Source organism: Pleurodeles waltl, chromosome 3_1 (assembly GCF_031143425.1).
Source record: "Pleurodeles waltl isolate 20211129_DDA chromosome 3_1, aPleWal1.hap1.20221129, whole genome shotgun sequence".
Classification (NCBI taxonomy): domain Eukaryota; kingdom Metazoa; phylum Chordata; class Amphibia; order Caudata; family Salamandridae; genus Pleurodeles; species Pleurodeles waltl.
Genome location: NC_090440.1, coordinates 1,037,692,880 through 1,037,709,610, shown reverse-complemented (window position 1 = coordinate 1,037,709,610; position 16,731 = coordinate 1,037,692,880). Strand labels below are relative to the sequence as shown.

At 45.5% G+C, this 16,731-nt stretch overlaps 1 protein-coding gene across 2 annotated transcripts in view; it reads left to right on the top strand.

Moving 5' to 3' along the window:
• Nucleotides 1-16,485, top strand: part of CFAP221 (cilia and flagella associated protein 221) — an 827,291-nt gene extending 810,806 nt beyond the window's left edge. For both annotated transcript variants that reach the window (XM_069224324.1, XM_069224325.1), the window contains exon 24: nt 15,793-16,485. In XM_069224324.1, coding sequence (XP_069080425.1) covers nt 15,793-15,919 — 127 coding nt within the window. In that variant the 3' untranslated portion in view covers nt 15,920-16,485. The remainder of the gene's footprint in view (nt 1-15,792) is intronic.
• Nucleotides 16,486-16,731: the final 246 nt, after the last annotated feature.

The following is a 16,731-nucleotide window of genomic DNA, read 5'->3' as shown; positions in this document are numbered from 1 at the left end:
GAGTTACCATTGTGACGCTATACATAGGTCGTGACCTATGTATAGTGCACATGTGTAATGGTGTCCCCGCTCTCACAAAGTCCGGGGAATTTGCCCTGAACGATGTGGGGGCACCTTGGCTAGTGCCAGGGTGCCCACACACTAAGTAACTTTGCACCCAACCTTCACCAGGTGAAGGTTAGACATATAGGTGACTTATAAGTTACTTAAGTGCAGTGGTAAATGGCTGTGAAATAACGTGGACGTTATTTCACGCAGGCTGCACTGGCAGGCCTGTGTAAGAATTGTCAGAGCTCTCTATGGGTGGCAAAAGAAATGCTGCAGCCCATAGGGATCTCCTGGAACCCCAATACCATGGGTACCTCAATACCATATACTAGGGAATTATATGGGTGTACCAGTATGCCAATGTGAATTGGTAAATTTAGTCACTAGCCTGTTAGTGACAAATTTGGAAAGCAGAGAGAGCGTAACCACCGAGGTTCTGGTCAGCAGAGCCTCAGTGAGACAGTTAGGCATCACACAGGGAACACATACAGGGCACATACTTATGAGCACTGGGGCCCTGCCTGGCAGGGTCCCAGTGACACATAGACTAAAACAACATATATACAGTGAAATATGGGGGTAACATGCCAGGCAAGATGGTACTCTCCTACAATCAGTGCTCCTTCAGCTGCCTGATCATCCTTCATTATTCAAATCACCTATTGTACATACATTTCTGAAAGGGCTTGTACATATGTCTCCTCCTGCACTCTTTGTTATGCCTCAGTGGGACTTAAATCTGGTACTCACATTTCTCTTTTTTTTTATTTTTTATTATTTTTAAAATCAGTACACACCAAGATACATTGTCACTTTCAGTAAATAAAACAAAAGAAAAAAAAAGATCAACCAAGCTGGTCTAAGAAATAATTTCCCCAGATTAGAGAGAACTTTTTAACATTACCTATTCTACTAGCATATCTCATCTCCTGAAGCCTAACTTGAACCATCCTATTATACCATCCTTGACTAGTAGGAGATAATTCAGACCGCCAGTTTCTCAGCAACAGTGACCTAGCCACCGCAGTGGCTATAAATACGAGCTTCTCCAATCGAGAGGAGAGTCTTGCCTCAGGATCATAGCCCAAACTCAACAGGCGAATACTCTGAGATATGGGTACCAACACAATGGATGTTAAAATTGAAAAAACCCCTTCCCAGTATCGCTGTATACATAAGCATGTCGCAATCGTATGTATCCAGCCTGCCGCCCCTATTTCCTTGCAACGAAAACACATATTTGGGTGGCCGATCCCCATACGAGATAGGGCTTGCGGGGTTCGATACAGCAACCATTTGCTAAAAAATATAATTCGATGCCAATTAGCCCCTCGTAGCACAGAGAAATTTAGGCGGTTAATAGTCTCCCAGTAATCACTTGAGACCACCATGCCCTCCTGACTAACCCATTTCTTCTGAGCTCTTATCCCCAGATCCACTTTAACCCTTTCTGCCAAGAGCCTTCTCCATGCCCCTGCATTCCCTATCCGCGAAGGTGTAGCTAATTCTGTTACCAATGATTGGGTATTAATGATAGAATTAATATCTAAGTCTTTAAAAACCTGCAGCAGAATATTATAGGATCTGACCAGCAAAAGATCATTGTTGACTGTGATCATGATTTTCCATGGGGCTTCCCAGTTACCCTCAACACGAAAATCTCCAATTTTACTAAATCCAGCGCGCTCCCAGCTTTTCACCATGACTTCGTTAAGCTGAATCCCTGAACCAAGAGAAATCTGTGAGAGTGGAGTGTCAAAATGTACAGAAGGGATTGAATATTTTCCCAAAAAAAATCCACTCTTCTCTTAAGAAACCATTTAAGAATTTTATAACAAACTTTTTTAGGCGATTTGGTCAAAAGGGCTGGCTTCCGAATATTATGCTCTCTGCATATTAGTACCCGAAAATCAGTAAAAAACTTGGAGCCCACGGAGTATTCTAATTTAAAGCTAGCATAATAGTGTGCAAAAAATGCATAATAATAATCTTTGAAATTGGGTAAGGCCAGTCCCCCCTTCTCCTAATCGGCGTACAGTATACTCAAAGCGGCTCGAGCCTTTCGGTTCTGCCAGATAAAGGAGCAAAATAGGGATTCCAGTTTTTTAAAAAAAGGTTACGTTAAAACACACGGAATAGCCGCAAACAAGAAATTGAAAAGTGGTAAAATTGACATTTTAATTAATGCAATGCGGCCTAATATAGAGAGAGGGAGAGGTCTCCAGCGAATCAGTAAAGCCTGAGTTTTCTGAAGTAAAAGAGCGAAATTCGTCTCATAGAGATCACTTATATTGGCAGAAAAATAAACCCCCAAGTATCTTTTTGGGTTGGGATTTACGCATTCTCTTAATTCAGGAAGAAGACAATTAGGAGTAGTGCCACAAAGAATTATGTCGGTCTTGGTCCTATTAATCTCATAGCCACCGATTGCTGAAATTCTTTAAATAAATTAAAGGCCACTTCCTGAGAAGAGTGTTTTATGTCCAAAAACAAAATAATATCATCTGCATACAGTTTAATCTTTCCCATTGATTTTAACGGCGCCTGAATCTGACTATTCTGTCTAATTTTAATGGCGAGTGGTTCAATAAAGAGGGCAAATCAAATAGGGGATAACGGGCACCCTTGTCTAGTCCCTCGTTGTATTTGAAGCTGTCCAACAGACTTTGAGTTTATAATAATATTAGCCTCAGCGTTTGAGTACAGCCTTTGAATTAAAGAAATAACTTGAGTGGGTACCTTATAACTAGATAAAATTGAATAAAGCGTGTCCCAAACAACCAAATCAAAGGCTTTCTCTGCGTCCAGCAAAAGAATAATAGCAGGGACTTTATTAGTCGTAAAATAATCAAGAGCCTCTGCTAAATAGTGCGTGTTTGTAGCAGTTGTCGACCAGCCACGAAACCGTTTTGATTGGGATGCACCAATTTATTAATTACCCCATTGAGCCTATTAGCCAACAGTTTTGTCATTATTTTATAGTCTGTGTTTAACAATGAAATTGGACTGTAAGCATTTGTATCCTCCTATCTTTATTTTTCTTAGGAAAGCTAACCACATTCCCTGCATGCCAAGTTCTGGGGATTTCCTCGCCCTGTAATAAACCATTTAAAAGGGCTAAGCAAATGCATTTATGAAAGTCTTATAGAACTCAGCCGGAAAGCCATCCGGACCGCCGGGTTTCCCTGTGGGGAGATTCTTAACTACGTCTAGAAGTTCTGGCTTTGTAAATGGTTGAGACAATTCCATACGGTCCTCATCTGAAAGAGAAGTAATATTAAGGCCCGTCAGGAACATCTCAATGGTCCTGGAATCTATAACTGAAGCGTCACTATAGATTTGTTTATAATGCTCCAGCATCACTTGGTCAAGGTCTCTGGGGTCAGTGTGCCTAACCCCAGTAATCGGGCATCTTAAAGCGTGTATAACATTGCCAGCGATACGATCTCTAGCTTGCCATGCCAAGAATGTTCCCGTAAAATTGCTTTCTTCATAACTTTTCTGTTTATAACACCCATATTCTATATCAACTTTTTTTTTTTCAAATCCCTCCAGCGCTTTCTTGGCAGCTTCGAAAGCCTTCCTATTAATATCCGAGGGGGCATTCAAATAGGTGACTAAACACTTATGAACTACATCTTCCAATACCGCAGTTTGCTGTTTCAGAGCCCGTTTATCAGCTACCTCTTTAACGATTACCCAGGCCCTGAAGTAGGCCTTAAATGCATCCCAGACTATTGCTGGGGTTGAAGACCCCTGATTGTGTTGAAAAAAATCCCTTATTTCAACATGTGAAGTCTGTATCCACCCTTCTTCCGCTAAAAGGCGGAGATTAAAAATCCACCTTCTCATCTGAGGTAGTTGAACTGTAGAGTGGGATGAAATTTCCAGCAGCAAAAGGGCATGGTCTGAAAGACCAGAATGCTGGACCGATTGAGGTCGATAGCACAATGTTTCAGAGATCAAAATAAAATCTATACGTGAGTAACTTTTATACCGGGAAGAGATACAGGTATATTTCCTCACGTCAGGGGTGTTTGTCCTCCAAGGATCACATAGCGCCAGAACCTTAACATAATCTTGAAACGTCTTTGCTACTTTAGGTTTATACTGTCTCTTGCCTTTTACGGTGGTGTCTAGAGCTGGGTCCTGAAGAAAGTTGAAATCCCCCCCAATAATAATTTTCCCTGTCAGCTGCAAAAGGGAGTGAAACAGGTCTAAATACGGGGCCGGATCATCCGTCAGAGGGGCATAGAAACTAACAAAAATGAATCTCTCCATTGCGACTGTACACTGAACCCAGCACCAACGCCCCTCAGGGTCGGAGAGAAAGTCCAGTGGTTGTGCATTCAGGGTTTTAGCTAAAAAATCTGCCACCCCTCTATGAGCCACTGAGGCTGCCGCAAGTACTTTAAAATCAGCCATTTTTTTAAACATTTGAAAACCGAAACTTTATGAAATGGAATATGGGTTTCTTGAAGAAATATAACTGAGGGATTAAGATCAATTACCCTTTTTTCGATAGCGGACTTTTTCCTATGATTATTTAATCCATTAATATTCCAGGATAGAAATCTTAATGGCGAAAGCGATTGTGTCATTTAATAAAATTTTGAGCTAGTGTGCCTATAGCCTCCCTAAGTCTGGAGAAAAATACCCTAATCAGTCGTAATGATCCTTTGCATTGACAAAAACAGATCCTGATATCCATGCCTCTCCCCCCTCCTCCCTTCAGTGGCCCACACCTGGAGCCCACCCGCCTGGACGACCCGGGGCCACATCCCTCCCCCACCCTTTGTCCCACTTCTTCCCTAACCAGGTGCCTTGTCATAGCACCCTAGGCCAGAGGCTAGAGAGAGAAAATTAGAATAGTCTGTCCATACACTGTGGCAGCAAAAAAAAAAAAAAAGGGGGAGCAGGCCTCTACTATGATACTGTCATTTCTAGTATTCAATATATCACCTAATAGTCTTTATTACATTCTTCCCCCGCCCCCCCCTTTCTAGTGCTGACTGTTCGGAGTTTTGAATTACATGCAACAAAGTTGTAGCAGCATCAACCGTATGAATGAAATTTGAATGACCCTGAAAGAACACTTTAAGTTTTGATTTTTGCACGAGGCCTGCCTGCGCCCCTGCTCTTTGGAAAGCTGGAATCATGTCTTTTAGCTCTCTTCTTCGATGTGCTGCCACCACTGACATATCTGAGAAAATCTTAAATGCATAGTCCCCGGGAATCTGAAAAGTTTTGGTTCTAATTGCTTTCTGGAAAATCTGTTCCTTGATACGAAAGTCACCAAAATTCACTAGTATAGTTGGAGGATATTTAGAGTTTGACGGTTGGACTGCCGGGACCCGATGGGCCCTCAGGATAGTTAGATCCGGATACTTATCCTCAAATCCTGTTACAACATGACTTTTAATAAGATCTGTTACCAACTCCGTGACTGTCTGACCGTTTTCGCGCCCTTCAGGGACTCCCGTAATTCGCAAATTGGATCTACGTGATCAATTTTCAGCATCGTCCAGACGAATTTGTAGATCTAACAGGTCAGCTTGGCACTTTGCCAGAGAAGGTTCTACCATCACCCGAGTATCCTCAAGAACAGAGACTCGTTGTTCGATAACTGTAATTCGTGAGTTAAGTTGCTGGATGTTACTACAATTGAGATTCTGTTCTCTGATTTGCATCGTCCTGTGAGACTTTTAATGCTTTCAACTCACTTAGAATCTGCAGAAGTAAGTTGTCCGCAGGAACACTGGCATCTGCCATAACTATCACACCCTGTGTAGAGGCTTCACTTGGCACCTTAGGCCCGGCCGAATCAACAGAAGAAGCAATAGAGGAGAAAATGTGGGTAGAAGATTCAGTTACTGCGTTTGCCCCGTCTCTGTTGATCAATTCTTGTGCTGACAGTGAAGCAGAGTCATCCAGCTGCGGAGGGGGAGTGTGGCTGATGCTTGATACCGGATGATCTTCCTTACGATTCCTCCCACTTCCAAACAAAGGAAAAAGGGGTCTAGAAGCGGATCCAATGTTCACTGTTGGATCACAGGCAGTTTCGGAGCTGCTGCTGGCGATCGGCCGAGTCAGTGATGGCGAACCCTTAAATAACCCCGGACTAAGATCCAGATCAGATGGGGGGGCCCTTGAATCATCAGACGGACAATCCAGGCTAAGGGGGGAGCTGGATGAATTGGCTTCTACGGGCGGAGGGCTGAGAGGGAGAGGTGAAACAAGACTAGAGGCTGAATCCGTAACTGAGATTAGAAGAGGGGGAGCATAATCCGGAGCTTTGTGCAAGTGATTATCCAAAGGTGCTGGTCGCTTCTGTTTGGTAGTACGAGTTGCCCTGGGAACTCTGGCAGCAGAGAGACCTGCAAAATGTGGAGACCGCCGCATTTTCCTCAAAAAAAAAAAAAAAAAAAGGAATCTAATTACAATAGCAAATTAAGCGTCCAGATAGGGAGTCTGCCAAAGAACCCCACCTCTAAATTCATTTTTTAGCCATGTTTACGAAAGTCCCAAAAAAAAAAAAAGGGGGATGGGGAGGGAAAAAAAAAGAAAAAGAGAAAAAAAAGGGGGGAGGGCGGACGGGTGAGATATCTTTCATAATTTTTTTTTTAAAAAGAGTCCTTTGCCAGCCTTAATACAGTACTTTTCCGAGTCCTTTCAACCCCAAATACTCTTTTGGATAGGGCAGAGTACCGCAAGAGAGAGAGAGAATTTTTTTTTTTTTATGTCCCCCCCCACCCTATGTGCCAAGTGAAATGAGCCTTGAGTGCTAGGCAAATGTGGAAAATTTTATAATCAGACCCACAAATGTCTTACCGCCAGGTCCTCATCTAATGCTCAAGTCCCAATGTTCTTAACAAAAAACAAAACAAAAAAAAAAAAAGGGAGAAACTAAAATCTTGAATCAAAGATATATGGAATTATGACTCTCTGCTTCACTTCACCTTTAAAAATTCCTTGGGCCGTTGCCTCTACCCTGAGAAAAAAGTCCTGGAAAAACCACCTCTGCTCCGTGCCTCCGATGTAGGTTTCTTGTAGGTTTCTTTCCAGGACTGGCCATGACTCCCCCAATAGGACGCTACACGTCTGTTCCTCCAGCAGCCTGGAATTCGACATAGGAGTCGCTTGGAAAGGCCTCCGCGTTGATACAGCGAGGAACGCCTGGCTCGGCGCCCCTAGCAACCTTGCCCGGCTTCATTTTCAGCTCTGGGGCGGCTTCCGCATTCCGACATGAATGTCGGCGTTAATCCGGCGAGGAACGCCTGGCTCAGCGTCCCTAGCAACCTAGCCCGCCTTCAGTTACAGCTCCGGGGCGGCTTCCGCATTCCCCAGCAAGCCGCAGCGCGTCCTGTCTTGGCGCGCTCTCTCTCCTATTGCCTCACAGCCTCAGCCGCAGAGCGTGACGGGAGCTCTCGCGGCCATCATGAGAGCTCAAAAATAGTACTCACATTTCTCATGTGTGCTCCCTTTAAGCCACTGCACAACTGTCCCCTCCGGCTGCTTACCATCAAGACAGCCTTCTTACAGGTGATAACATCTGCCAGGAGGGTGAGTGAGATGCAGGCTTTTTCATCTAAGCCGCTGTATCCCACCATGTTCCTGGACAAGGTTGTACTAAGAACTCCTACCTCTTTCCTCCCCAAGGTGGTGACCCCATTAAACTTGGGTCAGAACATCCCTCTAAACGAAAAGGGGCGACTCCACTGACTGGACCCAAAAAGAGCATTTTACCTTAACCGCACAAAAAAGTTCCAGGAGCAAAGAAAGGTCAGGAAGTGCAGAAATTAACCTTTTTGCACGGGGTCATTCTCTGCATTAAGTTCTGCTACGCACTGGCCAAGAAGCAACCTACGGAGGGCCTGAGAGCTCATTCCAACAGAGGCAGGCTGCTACCACTGTGCTAGCACGAGGTGTTCCAGTCCTGGGTATCTGTCAGGCAGAAATGTGGGTATCTTGGCACACGACTGCCTAGACAATCAGGCCTGTAGGGACGGACACTTTGCCCGTTTGGTCCTACAGGACTTTCTAGTGTAAGGAGATCTGTCCACAGCCCACCATCAGGAGGTTATGGCTTGGGTATCTATTCTAAAGGTAAGGAATCTGCAGCTAGAAGTTATCAGAGGAACAAGTTATTTACCTTTGGTAATGCATTATCTGGTAAACACTCCATCTAGCTGCAGATTCCTTACACCCACCCATGCCTCCCAGCTCAGCGGACACATCTATTAGGGTTAAGGGTTGTCCCAAACATTGCCCTAATTTTTGGCACAGACAGATGTTAGTTCTTTCCATGTCTCTTTGCTTCTTGCATGGAAGTTTGTGGAAAAGGAACTGATGTACGCACACCTGGGTGGTGCCTTTATTGGTGACAGCGATGCAGCACGCGCAAGGGTATTGCACTGCAAAAGTTCCACATTCCAAGCTGATGCCAGGAAATTCTAAAGGTAAGGAATCTGCAGCTAGATAAAGGGGGTCATTCTGACCCCGGCCGGCGGCGGAAGCCGCCGGCCTGGCTGGAACCGGCAGAATACCGCTGCGCGGTCAAAAGACCGCCGCGGGTATTCTGGGTTTCCCGCTGGGCTGGCGGGCGACCGCCAGAAGGCCGCCCGCCAGCCCAGCGGGAAACACCCTTCCATGAGGATGCCGGCTCCGGAGTGGAAGGGGTGCGACGGGTGCAGTTGCACCCGTCGCGATTTTCAGTGTCTGCATGGCAGACACTGAAAATCTTTGTGGGGCCCTGTTACGGGGGCCCCTGCAGTGCCCATGCCATTGGCATGGGCACTGCAGGGGCCCCCAGGGGCCCCACGACACCCCATACCGCCATTCTGTTCCTGGCGGCCAAAACCACCAGGAACAGGATGGCGGTATGGGGGTCGGAATCCCCATGGCGGCGCAGCAAGCTGCGCCGCCATGGAGGATTCCCCAGGGCAGCGGGAAACCGGCGGTACACCGCCGGTTTTCCGTTTCTGACCGCGGCTGTACCGCCGCGGTCAGAATGCCCATGGGAGCACCGCCCGCCTGTTGGCGGTGCTCCCGCGGTCGTTGGCCCTGGCGGATTTTACCGCCAGGGTCAGAATGACCCCCAAAGTCTCTATCAGATAATGTGTTACCGAAAGGTAAGTAACTTGTTCTAATAAGCCATTCAAAGCTCGGCAAAATGTCACTTAGAGGTTTGTGTCATGCATGTACCACGTTGCGTGGTGCAAGCATGATGCAAAGCTCTCATGAATATGCCCCTCAATCTCCAGCTCAGTTATATTTTTGGCATGACCTGTTTTAGAAGGGGGATTTAGAATTAAAAAAATCTGCTATTTGACTCTTAGTTCCCCTGCTTTCCAATTAACATCTTCCTAAGTCTATGCACACAAAATGTGTCTTCACACATGCACTGTTCTCCAAATGCATAAATTGTGCTGTGAAGTGATAACGAAAATGTGGCCACCCTTCTTGGCTCTTGCAGAAGTAGCTAGGACCGTGGCTGTGGGGCTCAGGGAAGTGGACTCTCCTTCTATAGCTCTTGCAGCACCAGACAACGTTTGTGACACCCAGATCAGTGGGGCTACATCCCATGGGTCTTGCAGCACTACATCATAGCTGGGTGGCCAAAGAATGGGGCATAATTCCCATGAGCCTCACAGCTGTGGATCGTGGTGGGGTATTCGATGGGAGGGAACACCCTTCCCCTGGTTTGTAGTGCTACACTATTGTTCTGAGGCCCCTACCCTCTACCTCTTAGCCATATGTAGCATTGCCAGGCCTTGGAAAGGCCCCCACTCCTCTGGGCCTTACTCTCATGCTTATGTGCTGCGAGGCCCATGGGTTAGTGGACTCCCTCCTCTAATCCTCTCTCAAAGTTGCACCATGTCTGAGAGGCCTAGGAGGTGGAAGGCACCTTGTGTGGGCACAGCTCTGTACCATGACTGTGTGCATAGGTTGATGTCAAGGTCCAGGTCCTGTGATACCATTTCCTGTGATTCGGCCCGGCATAGTCAACGGTCAAGGACATAGCCATCAGTAGTGCAGCAGGTGCTGTGGCAGTGGGCCCAGGGGTAGTAGATGCACACAGTTCCCACATTATAGCTTCTTTTTACTGTGAAGCCAGTAAACAAGAGTGAGAGGGTGCTTTTACTTTGCACCAGCACCCATGGCACCATTGCTGTGCTACTTGCCTCTCATTTGTGGGCATTGCAGCCATGTTTCAGAGCTGTGAGACCTGGGAGAGGCCCTCCCTCCCCTAGGCTCTGCAGCCAGCCATGGTTGGACACCCAGGGAAGGTGGCAAGAGGCCCCTCTGACTGGTATAACTACCAATAGTGCAGTAAGTGCAGTGAGACTGTGACTTCATGGAGTTATGTGGCCAAAGCACTTAAATTATGGCTGTATTTTACTGTCCACAAAAACGTGTACAAAAAGTGATGGATGGAATCACAGCACTCCCTCCACCTCCTGTTCTTTTTTTGTCTCACCTGTAGACTTACCTCTTTCCTCCTCCACAGCAGGGCCTGGGGGTCTTCAGTGCTGGATCTAGGTGAGGTTGGGTGCGGGGCTCCCTGCGGCAGTCTGCTGGCCTGGTGACGTTCTCATGGGACAGCACAGCACTCTCTGGAATGTAGCTTGCAGACACTGTGATGGAGTTGGGTGGTCCTGCTGCGGCTGGAGCTCTGCTTCTGGGCTGGCACCTCTGGCAGACTAAGCGCGTATACGGAAGCTGTGTATGGTTTTCCTTAGGCGGCAGGAACAGATTTTATGCCTGTTTTTCCTTTCCTGTTTGTAGGGCTTTTCTTTTCGGCACTTTGCAAGGTTGTTCATCTCCTCTGCTTGTTATCTCCTGCTGTTGGTCTCTCAGTAGGGGGTTGTGCGCCTCTAAATGTTTTTCACATGTTTTGCTTGTTGGGGGTGGGTCGTTCTTCCTCCTCCAGACTATCCTGTTGAGCTTTTGCCCTTTCCTCTGGGGAGGGTTCTGCTCTGCTGCTCTTTGCTTTCTTGTAGCATTTGGCATACCGGTGCGCTGGGCACTGTTCGGCAACCCACAGCTGGCATTCTGCCCTGTCTGCTCGCCTGTTGCCACGGGCCAGTGGTCCTGCATCTGCCTCACGCCTTATTAGTGCGCTGCTAGGCTCTCTCTCCTCCGTTGTCTGCTTTCTCCCTTGGCAACGGGGTTTCCCTTCCTCTTTCTGTCTGGTTTGGATGTGTTGTCCCTCCTGCTCTCTGGTGGTGGCTGCTGAGGAGCTATCTGTGCCGGTCCCTCTGTGGCTGTGCCGGTGCCCTCCTCTGAGGGCCTTTGGCTCACTTTCATCACTGTGGCTGCATTGGCTTGAATTTTGTACTGTTCTTCGCAGGCAATTTTTTTGCCCTTTCCTGTGAGTTTGTATTCTGGTCTTTTGCTGCATTTTGTATTGCCATCTCCCTGTTGCCAGGATTCATTGAGCTGGCAGTGGCCGTTCTGGTGGGAGCTTGCAGGTCTACTCTGTTGGCTGTTATAGCACTGCATGCGTGGTGGTTTGCTGTCTTTCCTGGGATGTTTTGCGCGTATCCTCTTTGTCTGCTTTGGCTGGTAGCCTGGTTTTTCCCTGAGGCTGTGGTGCTGGGGGGGCACCTGGGGTATTGCCCTCCTCTGCCCGTATGCACTTCTGTTTCCGGGTCTGGCACTCCTTGGGGTGCTGTTCCCAGTTCTCTTATTTTCGGTCTGCATTTGCGGTTTGCATTTGCTGTCATGCATTTCTAGTTTTGTGTCCTTCCCTTTGGGCTCAGGCCTCTCCCGGGGTGTTTGCCTTGGGTCTGACACCCCTGTGGGCTTTTCTCCCTGCTGAGGTTGTGTTGTGTGTCCCATTTTGGGCGATCACTTGGTTCAGCCTGTCACATTTTGATGCCTATGGTGTATTGGGATTTTTCCTTATTGGTTTGGTTCCAGACTCCCCTGTGTCCCTGGTCCCTTGGGCTAGCTTCCCCCTGTCCTTTCTGGTCTGCTAGTTTCTCTGGTCTTCAGGGGACTTTCGTTCTTCTGGTCCATTTTCTGTGGACAGCGCTGGCCCACAGGGTTCCATCGGAGTGGCTGGTGTGGGTACTTCCGGTCGGTGACTACCCTGGCTCCTCCAGCTCTGCTGTTTGTTCTGCTAGCTGCCGGTCTCTTTGGGTTGAGGGGGCTTGGCTGGCAGATTCGTTGGCTCCTGGTCTCGGGCCTTTGTCTTAATTGCTCTGGACGTTGTATGTTGGGCATTGATTCTCTTCTGTCTCTGCCTGCTCTGTGATTTCGGAGGATGGGGTATATATGGGCTGCTCAGTGTGGCTGTGCCCTTTCATGCTCCATTGGTTTCTCCTTGCACCCTTGTCTCGACTCATTGCCCTGAGGTGGGGGTCTTCCTGTGGTAGTTCTGTTTCCTTCGACGGTGTCTGCTTGGTGCCGCTGGTTTGTTTGGGCACTGCCCTCCTGTTTGGGCTATGACTCTGGTTTGCTTTGTCGATCTCCTCAGGCCTTTTGTTTGCCTTTTCTGTTGGTCCGGCTTTTCTGGTTTCGGTCCGGTGTGTGTGTGTGGGCTCTGGTGTTTTTTGGTGGTGCCACAATGTCCTCCTCTGTCATAGGTCCTTCTGCTGGTGTGGTTGTGGGACAGTCTGGTGTGGGGTCTTCCAGTATTTTCGTCTCCACCTGGATTTCGGCCCTCCCTCTGGGGTTGTTGTCCCCTTGCCGGCCTTGCTTTGACGCCTTTTTCCATTTGGGAATTGTCCTGTATGTTTCCTTTCTGTTGGGTGTTTCCAGCCAGTTTGTTCTGCTCCCGGTTCCCTCAGTCATGTCTGTGGTCAGTTTGGTTTCTACTGCTCGATAGGGGATGTTCCTATGGGCGTTTCTTCCCGCTCTGTCCTCTGGTGGGGTGTGCATTTCTCTGTTCAGTTGTGTGCTCTCTTTACTGTGGTGCCTGATGGGGTGTCATTGTTCCGTTGTGGGGTCGGGTTATTTTGGCTTTTTGGTCCTGCTATGGTACAGGTGTGTTCTTCTCCTGCTGCCTTGCGTCGGTTGCTGCCTTCTCAGTTCTGGTTGGCGTTTGTATTGTCGGATATGGTTCTTCCCCTGGGTATTGGGGCGCGGCCTTCGTGCTGTTGGGCTGTTCCCGGGGATGTCTTGCTTGGGCCTTCCGTGGTGTGCTGTGCTTGGAGGTGGACTGGTCCTCTGCCTTCGCATTTGTTACCACTGTTGGCTTCCTGTGCTGGTCCATTGGGTTGCTTGCTTGGGTCACAATGTTCTGTCCACTCTGCCTGGGAGTTTTTTTCTCTTCTGGGCACTCTTTTGGTTGTGGTGACTCTGTTGTCAGTTTCTCTTTTTGCTTGTTATGTCTCATTGGTTATGAAGGAAGGCGAGGGAGGGACGGGAGATGATGCGTTTATTACTTACCATTAATGGCATTACTCCTAGTTCTACTCCCTCACCTTCCTTCGTGTTGCCTCTTGCCGTCCCCATACGGTTCTACTGAGTGTCTGGTTGGCTTGTTTACGAACAGGAGGTGGGGGGCATTTTTATTCAGGAAGGGAGGGGTCTATGGGAAGGAGGGAGCCTCATTTGTCTCATCATATGAAAGTGTTAATGACCGAGGACAACACTTGAGCTTGAGCCGCTGCTAATGGTTGTCCCCATTCATTAATTTGGGAATGAACTCAGGCAATAACGCTTCCCTTCCTATGGAGGTTTAATTAGTTAATATAACAGCCCTTTGACACTTAACTCTCTGATTGGCTGAAACTGGCCCCCAGGCCCTCGAAGGTGCAGGCAACATGGCCAATCCAGCCATAGTTCTAGAAGGATTATGTTGTCAGTTAGCACTCTAAGCTCATAAAACTGTTATGCAACTTCCGAATTGCATATATTTTCTGTAATACTTTGTACAGTGGCTACAGCTATCAGACAATACTTAGAAGTTGTGGGTTGTGTTTTCCGTAGCTTGGCATTTACAATATCCCTCACACGTGCTGCTCCAGTTGATAAAGATAATACATTCCGCTGTTATGTACGAAGAAATCTCACGTACAAACTGTAAAATAAACATTTCGGCATTGGAGAGGATCACGTGTGACATATTGTTAGTAGGCCTTGAATAATTTCATACTGCCAGGCTTTGTTACTTCTGAAATATTTGTGATTTTTAAATCTGTTTGATTATTGACAAACAATACTCACCAAATAATTGCAAATGTAATTTTAGACGTGTTCGTTAGCTGCACCCAACCTATGGAGATGAATGTAATACATTTAGAAACTAATGCAAGTATCTACAGAGAGCTTGGTGAGATTTGTTCAGACGAACAAGATGCATGTGTTATTGAGGCATTAATTGGCAAGTCCAAATGTCTTAGGATGCGGGGCTCTCCTGGACCTTTGACCCCACCCTCTTATTTTTTGCAAGTCTACAATTTCCTCAGGAATGTAGTACATTCTAAACATGTACATTCACATAACACTAGAGGCTAACTACACATGTTTGGAAGCGCATATTACTGGAGATTGTTCTTCTGGAGGAGGGGGTTCTTTAAGATTTGCAGCTATTTAGCCAAAGGTAGTGCATCCCATCAAAAGGCCACACTTTAATTTTTGCAGGTAACACATGGCCCCATATCATTCTTAAATAACACCTATTGGATCATGCTCTAAAACCTGTATAATTCCACAAACTTTTGTGGTAAACAGGAAATCTGTCAGTACCTCAGGGTTACATTACTTTCATGATGCTCTTCAGCGCCACCATCACGCACTTCTAAGACTCAGGATTGTCTTAAAACCTAGACTGAAGCATTTCGTGTAAGGTGAAGGTGGCAGATTCCTAAAACACTAATTCCATAACTCTATTTAAAATATGGTTACCACAAGTAATATTTAGTCTGGGTGCATTTAACTGCGTGGTCTATATATTTTAAAGTAAAGCAGATTTATCCACTTTGATTTATGCACTTAGGACTTATTACCACAAGGTATGTGAAACATTGTTTTTTACCAACTGCACTATAGCCCTAACCCATTTTATTTGCTTATGCACAAAATTGTTTACTATGTGGCTTGGGTCCATGTTTTTTCTTGCGCATACGAGTTTTCTTCTCAAATGTATTTCCGTGCTTGCTTCTGATGTGTAGTTTGGTTTGTGGAATTATATTTTCTCACTCACAATCCCGCAGTTATGAGCATTACAATATAATGGTGGCACATCAGGTTTTAATTTTACCAAAAACTATAATGGCGAAATATGGTCCCCAATTCAATCGGAGCTAAAATATTACTGTCGTTCAACACACTAGAACTTCATACATTGAGAATGAGCACAATTTTCTGAAATTCTCAAAACACGTGTGTTTTACAATTTGACTAACTACCTCATGATTGCATTATTTGGGAAATTGATAGGAAAATGTGGAGCACAAAAGAGGAAAAAGAAAAATAACAATATCTGCAGCTAAGCTTTTGAATTACCATTCTAATAGATTTAGTCTGCAGGGTAGAAAACGAAATTATGTAGTTTGGTTATTTTTTTCTAGCCCACTACAGTATCAGCACATACTCTACAACTCAGACTCGGAGAAAACCAACGTTTTTGTGCAGTAGTTCAAGTTATGAGAAATTACAATGCTTTAAATCGGGAGTTGTGGAATCTAGGCATGTTTATACAAGTCTGTACTCATTTATCTAAATAAATAAAAAACTTGTTGAATTTTTTTCTATGCTTCTGCATTAAAGTGACCTCTTTATTTCTTGCAGGGATTCGAGAGATCATCAAGTGGAATCGAATTTACTCTCTCACAATAATAAATTAGGACTTAAGGTTCAAGCACGCCTGGAGCAAATGAAGAAATTAGCTGTCACTAAAACTTTGATTCCAGAGTAAAATGCATAACTTGCAGAAATATCTGGTTTTCTGTGTGCACCTTGAAAAGCTAATGCCACAAATATATTATGCTTTCTAATTTCGATGTAAACTACTGTACATAAAGCTAAAGCTGTTTATTTAAAAAACAAACACACACACCAATGAATTAAAATGGCCCTAGTCTGACAATAAATTTAACATTTCAGACAAATGTACGCATGACGTTTTTAGGTGGGGTTATACTTGAGATAATGAGGACCCATACTAGTGTTGAAATATAATTCATATAGAACCTAACATGAAGTTAATGATGTCTTCAATTTGGACTTGAATTTAGTATAGATTGTTTATCATATACATGCAGATTTGTTGTTAAACATGTTAATCTCACTATGCCAAGTTAAACATGATACTCACTAACTTGCAATAGAGTATTGTGAACTAAATCCTTTATAATAGGACAGTTCTTTGATTTGCTAGGATCTGTTAAGTTTTTTTTATTTTTTATTACCGTAATGTTAATTTTTCATATGTGTGCCTAAAAATTACACAAACACTTTCACGTAAATAAATTACTTACTTTTATACCGATTGATTTCCTCATTCTTTAATTTACAATAGATCTTTGAACTTTATAGTTGAGCATAAATTAAATTAGTTTATGGAGCAATGCATATTTTAGAGACAACAGTGAATTTAGCTGCAGGTCACAGGGGATGACAAGTGAGGTATGTTCGAACTGTATCTTTTTACAACGTAGTTGAGTATGTATCGACAGAGTAAATGTTGTTTCATACAGATTATGGAGATCAACATACGGACAAATAGAC